This window comes from Passer domesticus, chromosome 7 (genome assembly GCF_036417665.1).
Source record: "Passer domesticus isolate bPasDom1 chromosome 7, bPasDom1.hap1, whole genome shotgun sequence".
In the NCBI taxonomy this organism is placed as follows: Eukaryota; Metazoa; Chordata; class Aves; order Passeriformes; family Passeridae; genus Passer; species Passer domesticus.
Window position 1 is genome coordinate 47238184 of NC_087480.1, and position 14573 is coordinate 47252756.

Here is a 14573-nt window from a genome sequence, read left to right on the forward strand (position 1 = left end):
GTGAGCGAAGGTGGGATGCTGTGAATGGGCTGGGCCTGACCATTAATGCATTGCTACACCTTGGGAATGCAAAGGTGGAAATTACTTTTACTGCGAGTGTTGCTTTCCAGCATAGATCTGTGGATTAAATCTGCTCCATGAAGGTTAAAAGTGACTGAAATGTACATTGCCCATAATGCTCCTCTTAAATCCTTTCGGGCATTAGCCAACGGGCACTTGACATGTGACGGCTGAGTGTTTGCAGTTGAAATTGTTGCACACAGCAAAGACTGCCTGGACAGGAATTTAAATAAATCTGTGCAAAGCTCTGAAGGAGCTTTGGAGGCAGATGGAGGCAGGGAAGTGCAATCCTGCCGTGACCCGGCAGGTCCTCGATCTCCCAGAGTGTGGGAGTAACTGCAGCACAAAGAGGCAGAGCTAGGACTCTGCTTGAAGGGGCAGGTATATTCTGGGGGCCTCTTACTACTGGCTGCAGTTTACTAGTTAGTGTGAAGCATAGCAGGAAGAAGTACGGCCTGGCTCCGAATGTGGGAGCTGCAGCCTGCCGTGTCAGCCAGGCGCAGGGGCGGGGCCCGGGGCGGCACGGCTGCCCTCAGGCTGGGGGCGGCTCTGGGGGGGCGGCTCTGCAGAGGGCAGGATGAGCAAGGGTTGCATTCCCCACACACAAGTGTGTGGGGAACATCTTCAAGCGTTAATTCAACAGCAGTTCAGATTAGATCCTTGAAACGCTGGAGCCAGCCCTTTCTGGAACAATTGTTTAGTCGGGTATGAAGTGAAGTGTCCGCCTCTGGGCAAAATGGCCGCATAAAATTCCATGTGGCTCTTAAAAGCAAAGAGTTCTGTTCTAAGTGCACTCAGAAGAAAGCTTCATCCTCTGGACTGTCTAAAGAACAAGCTCAGTGAGGGGTAGGTAGGTGCAGACTGTGGTTTGGTTACACGGCTTGCTGAGGAAGGGTGGGTAGGAAATGTACTGAAGCAGCACCCAGGAGCAGGCCTGAGTTGTCTCCTCCGTGCCCTCAGGGGAAGCCTGGGAGGGAGGATGCTGAGCCAGGCAGACCAGACTCCAGCTGTCTGGACTGCTCCAAGCCAGAGACTGCTCAGAGGCAGTTTGTAATGTTCTTTTAAAAAAAAAGTAAAAAATAGAAGCCTACTGAGCTGCCACCAAGACAGTGGGTCCCCTCATGACAGTCTTTTCTGAAGTTACCTGTGGGGATGACATGACCAGCCACTTCAAGAAACAGCAAAATCATGTTTGCGACACAATTTACAAATTACTCTATTTAGACCTTTAATTTGTGATATTAATGACTGCAAAACACTTAGAATGACATTTGTTAAAGGCACATTTCATTTAATGCATAGTGTACCATTCTAAAATATCCTAATTTCCTTACAAAGTGCTTGAGCAGCCACATACAGATAAAGTATAGCAAAATATATTTACAATCTAGGGTTTAAATCTTAATCTGCCTAAAAATATTTAAAAAACTACAGAGATAAAATTAGTGCTTTTTTCAGCTTAACTGGGTGAACATACCCTGCCCTCTAATTTTTTCTAATTTTTTTTTTTTAGTGATTTGCTTAGATTAAAAAAAGATTTCTGTACAAGATGTAGTTACAAAAAGGTATGTTTGAGGATACTTTTGTAAGTATTAAGCACCCTGTGAGATGCTTGTGTATATATATATTTGGGAACCAAAAAGGGCAAGCTGACTGTACCTCAAAAGTATTGGTTTCAGCTAGATAGAGGAACATAATTTGTTTCTAGTCAATGTAGAACCTGGAAACAAGGAATGCTGAGGAGTTGACTCACTTTTTCCAACGTGATTTGTAGCATTGGGGAAGGTGCCTGCCCCATTCCTGTGGGGGACTGGCCTGATTTAGACCTAGCAACGATTATTTTATTTTTATATCCCTTAAGCCTCTCCCCTACCTAACCCTGCAGGTCTGTCCAGCATCTTGATTTTTAAACCACCATCTTAGCATTGCATACTCCAGTGGTTTGTGTTTTTTCTTTGAATTAATAAAATCACCAGTTTTGAATTCGAGTGCGATGCCCACTGCCTTAGCCCACGAACAGCAAATTCCTGGCCAGGATGAACCTGTGAGGTTACAGTGCTGAATAGTGCTAGAGGTAAGGACCAGGTGGGAAATTTTATTTTCCAAGAGTCAATGTTTGCCCACAGAACAGCAGATGCCAAAAATAGGTCTTGGTTTACAAATACACACAGTGTCTGGTCTAAATTACTTTTCAACTTTTGAGGTACAGCTTTTAGTGTTAAGGGGTTTATAAAATATACACTGTTTTTATCAAAAATATTTATACATTCTATTACAACATATTGCTTTTTACCCTCAGTAACTGCCAATCCAGGGGCTGGAGCTCAGTGGCCTACATGGATACATTTTTTTGTTCACTTGGCCACTCCGCAACATCGGTGAAGTGGTACAATTAAATTACTTGCCTGGAGGTAAGAATACATTACAACTTCCAAATATACATGTTCACAGCATGTATACATTGAAAACGCTTACTTTTCCTAAGTGATATGATACTGTACAGCAGACAGGAGGATGGAGGGGGTTGGATACAGACTGGGACCTTCTCTGCCCCCTCGGGCTGCGGGAAAGGCTCGAGGTGAGTACGGAAGGGGCTGGGCCTGGGCCTTGCGGCTGCTCCGCTCTGGGCTTACCCTGAGCAGCGTCCTCCTTACATTCCTCATCCCAACCAGGGCCTTAAGCCATGCTCAAGGAGCTTGAAGGCAAAACTGTTTGGCAAGTGACTTTGGTAAACTCTCCGGATTTTTCTGGGTTTTGCTTTGTAATGGAAGCACTTACACAGTTGTTATCTCAAAGGCAAGGTGTTTAACATTTTTCCTAATAAATACCGTAGAAAATTTACAAAACAAGGCATATCTGTTCTCAATACCATTATTTTAAGAACACAAGATGAAGGTGTACGTAAAAATGTGTAGTTTTAAAGACTGCACAGTATTTAGCTGAAATCATTTGCCTTCTCCAACTAGAACCAGGTTCTGTGTGAGTGTCACCGGTATCCCAACTTACTTCAGTGTGGCTGAGTGGAGATTACCTAGCTCAAAGTCTGCTTTTCCCACTTAAGGCAGATACTTTAAAAAGCGGTATTATCTGCTGTGGAAGAGTGAGAGAAACTGTACAGATCCACGTGCGCCCATGTGCAGGAAGTTCAGCACAGCCTGGGTTCACCAACTCAGCTTAGGAACGCCATAGACCTGCTTTCCAGTGCTCAGATAAAAAACAATATACAAAGAGGCCACTCTTCAAAAGAGTGTAAAAACAGTACTTAAAAGGATCTTCATGTGATTTAAAAAAACCCAGAAGCTGCAGGTGGCACAGAAAGCAATTGAAGGGTCAGTATTCTTCAGAGAGAGGCATTCTTGTGAGCCAGTCAGCTGGGGCTTCACAGTGTGTGGAAGTTAACACCAATCAGCAATGTAATCAAAATCTCTGAACATTTCCTGCTCTTCTTCTGAAAGTATCCTTGGTTCCCGAGGTGGAGTGAGGATAGGTGCTTCAGAGGTAAATTCATCATCAAAATTACTAACATCTTCTCTTCCTCTAATGGTAGGTACGAAAGGAGGCTTGACTTTCTTGGCCAGTAAAGCATGCCAATCTATTTGCTGTAAAATAAATGGACTGATGTTTAGTTTCCCATCTCTGCTCCTTTGTGTCCTTAGAAATAATACTCTCTTGTACTCACCCTGAAAAAGTGATGCTTTTTCACATCCTCTGCATCCTTCTCTCCAGCCCCAAGACGCCGCTCTGGATTTCTTCGTAGCAGCTGAGAAAACATGCAGAGTTTCAGTGGAGAAATTCAGGGGGAGGGAAAGGAAGGAGGAAGGATGAGTGTTACTGTGTATGAGCCAAGACCAAGATAAGGTGGACAGTGAAAGTCATACTGCCTGACCTACAGGCAGTCCTTTCCCCCTGAAGGAATGGACGGACAAAGCTTTTAGCAGTGCTCTTTCAGCCTGCCAGCACAGTTTCAGCAGCAGCCAGTGCCAGAGCAGACTCATCTGCTCTGCTGCAGCACACTGCTGAATTGGGTGCTCCCTGCAGAGCTGTGCTGCCATGTCTTGGTACTGGAGGTGATCCAGGGCAAATCAGAGTGCAAAATTCCTCTTTGCTGGTGCAGGTACAGATTTACATGAGCCAGTGGTTCTTGCTCAGCTCAGAGAAGAGATTAATTATGCTGTTGTCTCAGTGCTCAGCTCCTTCACAGCAGTTGATTTACCAGAAGAGGGTTCAAGCTGCTTCACACATTCAAGCAAAGGAAAGGGTTTCCTAGTCACCCCCCCGAATGATGCTCCCCCTTGTGACTTGTGCTGCTGTGAGCAGCCCCCTGTTCCAGGCAGGGCCCAGCAGCAGGGTGGGTTGATATTCATGATGCAGCCATCAAAAAATAATGTCTAGTATATTGTGAATGAAATTCTGTGATGGGATGCTCAGAGCTCCAACTAGTAAACTGCCAGTACAAAGTTCCTAGTACATGTATTGTGGGTGCAGTGTAGCAGCACCCTGTCCCCTGTGGATATTGGCATGAATTTGAACAGCAAAAATATCTTCCCCAGCTACTGCCTTAAAACTGTATTCTGTTTTCTTCCTCTAGGCAAACACTCTCTCCCTGGGACTAAGCAATTTTTTAAAGTTATCAAATATTTATGTTATTACTTAGACAGTTATGTCACAGTAGTTACTGTGCTACAGCACATTGCTGAATTGGGTGCTAAACTGATGCTCAGCATCAGGCATTTATGTGGAGAGGCTGATTCTAAAGCTTTGGAACCACCTCCAATATTACCTTTCTATCAACTATGATAAGGTGCTAACTTCGTTTCAACTGCCTTCCTTTGATAAGCAGACACATCTCACTAAGGAATAGCACTAGCATCAACCATAACCAAAATCAGCTGTTCCTTGCCAAGAATGGGACTACAGATGCCATGTGTACAGTGTTCCCTGCCCCAGCTGGAACAAAACCAAAAAGATTTAGAAGTCTTTGAATTAAAATATTCATGTGACAATGCTAATCTACCAAATAGGTCAATGCAGCAGTGTTCAGCTAGGAAAAGAGAGCTGAACTGCTCTAGTTAGGTGAAATTAGGAAACTTAGTTCAGAGAGAAAATAAAGCCTTAAGTGTTTTACACTTTAAAAAGAAAAATTTGCTCCTAAAAACGTGGAATGGCATAGACAATTTTCATTTAAGGTGACAAGCAGCATGACACACCATAAATGAAGCAAGTCTGAATTTTAATTATCAGAAAAATACAAAGTGCAGGTTCCTAAACTATTGGAAACTATATTTCTTTTTTCCTCAGAAAAGTAATTGTTGGAAACAGGACAACAGGGAGATTAATAATTATTAAAATGTTCTTACCCGTCTCATTATTGAGATGGCTTCTGTAGACAGAAATCGTGGATATCTTACTTCATCATTTACAATGCTGTCAAACACCTCTTCTTCATCATCTCCAGGGAAGGGAGACTACAATGAAAGTTATTAAAAACACACTACAAACAGGCTTAAAATTACAACTGAAAGCAACATAAACTCAGCTGAATATTTTGAATTAGACACCCCGAAATGAACATGGCTTTCCACAAGGAAGATAGAAAAGGCAAGTTGATATTATCCCATAATTCCTACTGAAGGACTGTGTTTTAAAAATGTGCTTTTAGATGTAGAAACAGCTAAAACTGGGATCTTCTTTGAACTCAGGGTGCACATGCAAATTATCTATCAGCTCTTCTTTGGGGTAGCTGCCATTCACAAACAGCATGGGCAAGACTGATTTGTTTTAGTAAAATCTTTAGTATGTTGCAGCTCAAGGGTTTTCAAACTGTTTTGAAGTGGCCTGACAGATGTAGGTGACACTGTACAAGCTTTTTGTCCTTTTTTACCTGAAAGGAAGTAAAAGTAAGTTGAATGACCATATTTTTTTGGAAAAGAACAAAATTATGAGTTTTTAGCATGTGTGCTATCACTGTGCCACCTGGGAGATACTGTTACAAAATGGACCAGAAGGTAGAGCAGTATATGCAAAGGCAAATAAACTTCTCAACAGTGATTTATTTATACCATCTCATTTACATGGAACTGAGGCTTTCTATTTTAGTATGTTTGGCGTAATCTTTCACTGCTATCCAGTTTTATGTGTTAAAGTTCACTTTTGTTCAAACTAGAGGAGTTAAGAAGTTTATTTTTTCCCCAAAAGCATGTGAAAGCAGAAGACTGATATTGTTGTACACATCTAGATTTGGTAACAGATGTGTCCTGGAAACCTAGCTCCCCCAAACTGTATGTACAGATGTACTGTGGTCTTAGAGACACTGCCACTACTGGAATTTGATTTAAGACATAATAATGTATTAAATATAATCTAAAAATAGAGTAAAGCAAAAATCTGTTACAACTTGTTGGCTTCTATAATTGCTGATAAGTCAAGCTCCAGACATGACTTGCCAACTTCTCCAGTGTTACAGCAGCCAGTATCAGGTGAGTAGCTGCTCAGTATTTCACACTTCTTTTTCTTGATGACACACATTAAGATGCTCACTGTAAAGCTGGGTATGCCTATGCATGCTGTATAATGAATACTGATACTGTGGCAGGTAGGGCATATGAAATGTTAACAGGCTGGTATCCTGAGGTTTGTAACCTTTAAACATTGCTTTTTATGACTCCACTGTACCGAACTAGAACTTACCTCACCCACCAGCATCTCATAGATAAGAACACCAAGACCCCACCAGTCTACAGCCCTTGTATAGGAGGTTTCTGTCAGCACCTCTGGAGCCAGAAATTCCGGTGTGCCACAGAATGTGCTTGTTCTGTCTCCAAATCCCATTCCTGAAAGTTACAGATAATGAAAAGCAAGCAGTATTTTCTGCCATTCCACAACCTGTTCCTCCAAGCAGAACCTCTCTCCAGAGCAACTTCAGCTGATACTGCAGATCCAAGGCCTGTGACATGAAGGCTCAGGCCAATGAGGTGAAACATTCCCTCCTTCTTCCTCCCCATGCCTTTGTTTCACGTGTGCTTCCATTCAAAATTTTCTATCCCTTGCTATATACAGTGAGCCAGATTAAGGTTCCAGTTAACCTCTGTTACCCAGTTATCTTTGTTTGGAAAGACACAATCTTATGCTCCATTTCTGCCAGTTAGCACAAGGAAATGCAGTGCACACTAGTTTAGCCAACCTGCTCCTCTGAATGCTTGCGTAGTGCAAATTACATATAGTAGAGTAAAACATGGAGCGTAGTGAAAGAATGTGGAGCAAAATAAGCCCTGTGGATTTGCCAGAGGGACACAGTTTGAGACATCAGCACCACCAGGCCTGATGTGACATGACATGACAAGGGGAGCTGCTGCAGAAAACTTGAGAAAACCATTAATTGTAGCAGTCAGTAAAGGAAAGAACTTTCCTTCTCATTTTGTTTTGTCATTTACTGAACTTATTTGTAGCTACAGTCACAGGATTTGCCCTGGCACTCATGTTTGAAGACCTGCTGAGTTTACCCAATTCTTCTTAGGCTACCTTAAAGGAAAAGATATGGAAGACAGGCTAGATAAACTGAAAAAGGAGCTTTGCCCACACAATGGGTTTTGAGAAAAACACTGTAATAACTACCTCTGTTTGGCACTTGCCAGTAGTGAGAGGCTTGAAAGCAACTTTCTAGGCTTCCCTTTTGGGACAATCTCTCAATTTTAGCTGTAGTATACTTTGCACATAATTTTCATAAGAATCACACTTCCATATTCTCAGAGTTGCAACTGTTTCTGAGCTCAAAAAGTAGATGATCTATTTGTAAAAAAGCAAGGACTCAGGATGGGTTATAATGGCACTTGATTTTGTTGTGCAGTGTCAAGATGTTTAGAATGAGGAAACCACCTAATGCTTTTCCTCCTCCTAAAATGTGCAGTGTGTCTTGCTAACAAGCAGAGATGTGATGAAGGAAGAGTCAGAATAGGTGATGCTCACACTGACAATAAAAAAATAAAAATAACAGGGCAATGCTCACATGCTCCTGATATTTCCCTACTAAGGAACTTCCTCCTATCTCCACATTTGTACAATCAGAGGTGTATTTTTTTTCCTTCGAATGACACATGGTAAATAGACCCTATGCACATCTGGAAGTCCAAAACTCTCAAGGAACAGTCAAGGGTAGGACAGACTATGGAATTCCCCAAGAAAGAAAATTCAAGGGCCATTACCTTCTTTGCAAAGACCAAAGTCAGCAATTTTCACAAAGCCTTCTGTGTCCAGCAATAAGTTATCCAACTTCAAATCTCTAAACGAACATTTGAGAACAAAATTGCATCATTTGATGGGTTTCTTCAGTACTGTTCAGAACAGCTGAAATTCATCTGCTGGAAATGACTACTTACCTGTACACTATTTTGTGCTCATGTAAATACTGAAGTCCAAGAACCACACATGCAGCATAAAATCTGTTGAAAAAGTTGAAGTTAAAATTTCAATGGAATTTTGTCTTGCTTTTCAGAATGTGAAATCCATTATTATTCATTTTTTTCATGAGCCATCCTTTGAAGATTACTAACTGTTTTTTTGGGTACAGATTAGTTTTATACAAGGCCAGAGTTTTAAAGCCAGGTGGCAAAAACACTTAAACTGGCAGCTTTCAAACTGCAGCATGTTTGCTTGGGCTGGAGGATGAATTTTCTGTAGTGTTCACTGCTACAGCATTGAAGGTTTTCTAAATCAGCTTATTCTTTCCTTTTTTTAGCTTTGTCTACTATTTTAACTCTTAATTCAGCTTTTTTATGTAATGCTAAAAGAAAGTATTATAAAAATTAAATACTTGTGTGTAGATTTTGAATTCAGTGTAGATTCAGGCACATTAAACCTAAATGTCGTCTTCTAACAACAAAATCAGTTAGCATCTCCAAGCCTTTTAAAAACTTAAGCAGCATTTACTGAAGTGGCATAATGTGGTGATAAAACCCTTAGTTCTTATCCACGGAGCAAAGAGCCCTTCCCTTAATGCCACAGGAAGGGAGGGATACTCACACTGCTCTGGGCTCAGAGAAGACATCAGTGTGAATGTGCATCATCAGGTCCCCACCAGCAGCATATTCCATTACAAAGCACACGTGATCTTTGGTTTGGAAACAAGCAAAAAGGTTCACCAAGAAGGGATGTCTTACACTATTCACAGTTTCAAATATTCGCTTTTCACACATCAAGCTGCAAACAAAATCAGGAACAATATAAAGCTCAGTGCTGAATAACAGTTTTTCAATTCTCAGAAATTATTGGTATTTTATACTTTATTTTTTTGCTCTATTCCTCAGGATAAGAACTTTTTTTTTTGTTCAAGAAAGATTTTAATATCAGGATGCCATTAATTTATATTTAGCTTTCCCAACTGAAAAGAGGAAATCTAGCAGTCCATGAAAATTGTGCCGACAATTTTCCTTCCACATACTTGGATTGCATTACTATGCATTGGTATCCTGTGGCATTAATTTCAATCAATTTTTATTTTAATTATTTACAAAACATAAAGTGGAAATCCAGTGGCAGTATTACAGATATCTATCTATAGTAGTTCCTGGTTATTTGTTCTTAAACCAATTGTTTAAATTGTAGGTTACTGTTAATACAGCTATCCTTCCTGCAAATGAATATAGTCACTCTTAAGCAACTGTAAAAACACCTTCTTGCATGAAAACCAAACAATTTTGTAATCGCCCTTTCATGTCCAAGCAAATAAAAAACCCCAAAAAAACAGAACCTGATTTTTGCATTGAAAAGACTGAAAATCACCCAACAGTATCCAAAGAGAAAATATGTTGGACAGAGCAAGACAGTATGTTACAGGTTCAGAAATAGCAACACGGGTTCTGCCAGTATAGCAAACAGTCACTGTTATCCCCTAATGTGATGGAAGTAATTAGAATAAATACTTGCAAGAGAGCCCAAAAATCAAAAGCAAGATCAGCTTTAAGTCAGAGCTGTAGTTCAGGCATAAGAAGGGCACTACAACAAACCAGGGGTTACTCTGCTCCCTCCTTGCCCCAGAACAAGAATACACATCTACAGCAGCCAGCTATGCAGGGAGATGACAACTGACTTTGCTCTTCCACTCAATTCAGCAGCTCCCTGGTAGAGCACACAACTGGTTTATGGAACCCACATGTTATATTGTACAAACTGACCTGTCCACTTCATCACGAGCCACAATATCTCCTTTCTTTAAGGCTTTAATAGCAAACATCTCATTTGTGTTTTTGTATTCTGCCAACAGCACCTAAAACAGAGGAAATAAATTTGAGAGATGTATCTACTTTTTGATAAAGCCTTGACACTTGAAAAAGCCTTTTGACATTTACCTTTCCAAAATGTCCTCTGCCCAGTACAGCGCAGCATCTGAAATCCTTCAGACTGAACTGAAATCTTTGTTGTGATCTATGTAAATAAGAATTAGTCACAAAGTTTCTAATTTGTTAGCTTTAAAAAATATTATTCAGATCAAAACAGGAAAACCACTGCTTTTTTACCTCCTATCTTCGAGCTCTCTGGTGTTGGTGTATTTCATGTCTGAATGGGGAACATCAGACTCACAGATTATTTCAGGCTGGAGTTTTGGAACAATACTATTTCTGCCATTTTCAAAATCAAAGGTTGTTACTTCATCCTGTGAAGAACAAGAAACCTGAAAATTTAAAACTGATTGTGAAGGCAAATGAATGCAGAAATTTTACTATAAGCACATGAAATTCTTAATACACCCATTGCCTAGGCTAAAATGTCAAATTTCCAGATGATACAGGCAAGTAAGATTTTAGCAGACTGATGACATCTATTGCTCCAGTCATTCTGCTCTTAATAAAACCATTTTATCCTGAATACTCTAATAGTATTAGAGGTCTGGCTTTTTTTCTGTGGTGGAACTAATTACATGGAGTGTTAAACACAACAACCACAGAAACAGTTTGCCACTAAGAGCAATCAGATCATTCTGCTGACACAATTCTGTGTGTGGAAGTTAAGGCAGCACATGCTGATTTATAAAGGCAGAAATCCATCATACAACCATGTTAAATTGTATAACCCAAGATTCTTAAAAATTACTTGCCTGAGAAGGCACATCAGGAGCCTTTATCTCAGAGGAAGAGTCACATATTTCCACAAGGGAAGATGCACGGGGTGGAGCAGGTGGAGGCTCAGGCTCAAGTTCGAAGTCCAATTTGGCTACAGGAGAGTCACTGACAAGAAAATAAATAACTCCTCAGTGTATAGCAATGACTATTTTAATACCTGTGGATTTCTCCTAAACCAAACCTTGTGTGTCTGGATCTAGCTATAGAATAGTTTTCCACAACTAAAACATGGAAAGGTGTGTAGCCATGCAGGATAACCAGACTCTGCACACGTTCCGTACACGAGGGCAGAAGCCTCTCAGGGTACTGCAGAGCTGCAGAGGTGACCTACCCGGCTGGCAGGGTCAGTTCAGCGAGCTGGGGATCCACCACTTGCCCTGTGGCAGGCACTGCTGCTTGGGGGCTGAAGGTGCCAGAGTGATTCACTGTAGGAATAGCTCTTCTTACCAGCCTTCCCCAAGTGGCAATATTAATATTCATCTGAGGAGCTCTGAGAAATGTTTTGCCTGTAGATATTGTGAAGAAAGAAAATAGAGTGCAAGTAATTTCCTTACTCATTACCAAAACCAATAATTAAAAAATCCCATATTAATTAATTTATAGTTTATGAAAAACAAACTAAATTTGTAATTTTCCTTAGCAATTTCTAATTATTCACAATTAAATGCTAATGCTTAATAAGGAATTCTAATACAAAAGATTTCTAAATGCAATGCCAAATCCTTCATTATCAACAGTATTATTTGCAGGCAAACATTAGTCCTCTATATAAAAAAATTCACAGATCTATACAATTTTTAGGCTTTACATGTTTATATTAAAGAATCACCTTGCTGTTTCGAAAAAATTTTCTTCTGCCTCTGGAGTTTTGGTCTTCTTTCAATAACTGGATTGAAAAACGTAACCTGCAGTTCAAATAACGTATGTTATGGTTTCAGAACAAAATGCATTCTTAAAAGTTCAGGGAAAACTTGTTAAACTATTCTGCCATGTAATACTTTCAAGTATGTTCAAGTGCTTCAAAGAAACATTCTTACCTCTGCAAACAGAGTGCCCTGGGGTTCAAGATAGAGACACATGCCATGCCGTTGGTTATCCAGGAAATCTTCCAACCTCAGAAACTTGACTGCACACAAAGATCTCCAGTCACGCCAATAAACTGAGATTTCTAATTCACGTGACTATGACAGGAAACACAGACACAGGAAATCACTTATTTGTAATTGTTCTGCAAGAGTTACCAGAGTACAATTGTAAGGTCAAGAACTCAAGGATCAAGATGCAGAGTTATTTTAAAAGGCTGTCAGGGCTAACCAGTCAGACTGAAGCTCTGATGATCACAGCATTTCATTCACTTCAGATGAGATCTCCAGTATACAAATAAAAGCACAGGTGTAAAATTTTCCCTGAGAGTAGAAGCAGAGAGCCACAGTCATCAGACTTTCTGGGCCAGTCTAACAACATTGTTTGTTCAAGATGTTCTAGCTCAAGCTCTGACAACAAAACTTAACTCGTGCTTAGAAACCTCAGTTTTGATGGTTTCTGTATTTTTTACAAGTACCAACTTCACTTCATGCTTGCAAATATTTTAGTACCTGCATACACACGATGATGCAAAACTTTATAGTGTCTCTAGAAATGCACGCACCTTTTGTAACATGGTTGTAAAAAGGGGCCAAAAACTTTGAACTACCAGGAACTACTGCTCTATCTTGCTGATGTGATTTATGTATTAGAGTGCCTTATATGTGTGTTACACAAAAACCTGTCCCAGAAGTGAAGAATCCTGCAACACATGTGAATCCTGCAATGTGACATACATCATCGTATGTTACCACTTCAATTACATCATGATACATCATTTTATCACCTACCATAGCTATGATAAATTTCAAAAGAAGTAAAGGCAAGAAGCACCAAATTAAAAAATAACAGGGCTTGGATTGTGCATTTCAAGCACAGAAGGATTCACAGAATATTCTGAGTTGGAAAGGACCCACACGGATCATCAAGTCCAACTCTTAAGTGAATGACCCATATGGAGATTGAAGCCACACCCTGGTGTTACTGGCACCATGCTCTGACCTTCTGAGCCAGTCTCAGGATGTGTGGCCAGGAACAGCAGAAGCAAAGTCCTTTTCTGGCACCAAAACCTGAGTTCTTAAGTAGAGCCCACAACACATATGTGGTTGGCAGGAACAGCTACTACATTGAGTAGTTCTAGTCTTAATCTGAAAATAATTGAGGCTTCAGGGCTCCACAGCTGCTTGGTTTTTTTCTGCACTACTCCTAACTGTAACCTGAATTTCTCTACCTGCAAGTCTAAAATTGCTTCCTTCCTAGACAGAGGGAATTTGGACTGGGGCTTGGCAGAAAAAAAAAGCAAAAAACAGGAAAGTGGCTGTTATTTTTTCACATATGAAAAGCATATGTTGCAGTAAGCATGTACTGGAGATAACATTTAAGCTCCTAAAATATAGTTTAATTTTCAGAAAAAAATAAGCCTTGTACCTTAAAACACTAGGACTATCAGGTATCTCAAAAAAAAAACTTAATTAAATGTATATAATAAATTTTACTTCAAAAGTATTAACTCAATATTTGTGCCCTCTAAGTAGCATTTCAAGTTATAAGAAAGAACTATTAATGAATTTATTATTCCTGAAGAACTGACCAGCTTTACATGAAAACACTTCTATAAAAACACTAAAATTCTATGACATGGTTTTACCAAAACATCCAAACTGATCTGATATCACACTTTACTGATAAATAATTATAATAATTATAAGCTGCTAATCCAAATAAAAAAGGTAAGCACCATCTCTCCCATCTCTGAAAACCCACTAAGGGTTAGATCTTGGCAAAAATATTACATCAGTTTGTAAGTCAGGAAAGGTAAGATTTCTAGAATGCTGGCCCAGCTCAACAGCTTAAGACCAGGGAGCTCTTTCTAGTAAAGACAGGAATATTGCACTTACGGAATTTGAACAAAATGACAGCAACAGGGGGAAAAAGTGACATGAAATTAATAAAAGAATCAACCACAGCTCTCAATGAAATCAGGCCACAGCTTTACCCTGTCCAGTTCCAGTGTAAATTTCTGATCCCATGACTGATTGGAAATCGGTTTCCAGCTGGTTTGACCAACCACGGTGTTATCCAGCTTCAGTACAGCACAGACTTCATCTGTAAGTAAAGTACACAAACTCAGCTTAAATCTTTAAGAGGATTTTCCACAAACAAAAAAATCTCCAGTAAGTTTCCCTTAGAAATGTAATCTCGTATTTAATTGGTTTTTATGGACATAATAGTGTGGTTGTGCTTTTGCTTTTGTTAACAGCTTAACAGGTGAAGAAACATTTAAAGCTTTGAATCAATTTAATATTTTAAATTACAGAA

The 14573-nt window shown here is 39.9% G+C and overlaps 1 protein-coding gene across 2 annotated transcripts in view; it reads right to left on the bottom strand.

The window, feature by feature from the left end:
* Positions 1-1263: 1263 nt before the first annotated feature.
* PKN2 (protein kinase N2) overlaps positions 1264-14573 on the bottom strand; it is a 55116-nt gene continuing 41806 nt past the window's right edge. Inside the window, exons 8-22 of one of the 2 annotated variants that reach the window (XM_064428335.1) lie at positions 14251-14360; positions 12209-12352; positions 12001-12076; positions 11503-11677; positions 11147-11276; positions 10569-10723; positions 10401-10476; positions 10227-10318; positions 9076-9252; positions 8433-8495; positions 8259-8335; positions 6748-6890; positions 5418-5525; positions 3740-3820; positions 1264-3659 (exon numbers count right to left, since the gene is read on the bottom strand). In XM_064428335.1, coding sequence (XP_064284405.1) covers positions 3456-3659; positions 3740-3820; positions 5418-5525; positions 6748-6890; positions 8259-8335; positions 8433-8495; positions 9076-9252; positions 10227-10318; positions 10401-10476; positions 10569-10723; positions 11147-11276; positions 11503-11677; positions 12001-12076; positions 12209-12352; positions 14251-14360 — 1811 coding nt within the window. In that variant the 3' untranslated portion in view covers positions 1264-3455. The remainder of the gene's footprint in view (positions 3660-3739; positions 3821-5417; positions 5526-6747; positions 6891-8258; positions 8336-8432; positions 8496-9075; positions 9253-10226; positions 10319-10400; positions 10477-10568; positions 10724-11146; positions 11277-11502; positions 11678-12000; positions 12077-12208; positions 12353-14250; positions 14361-14573) is intronic. The other variant, XM_064428336.1, reaches the window with a different exon arrangement.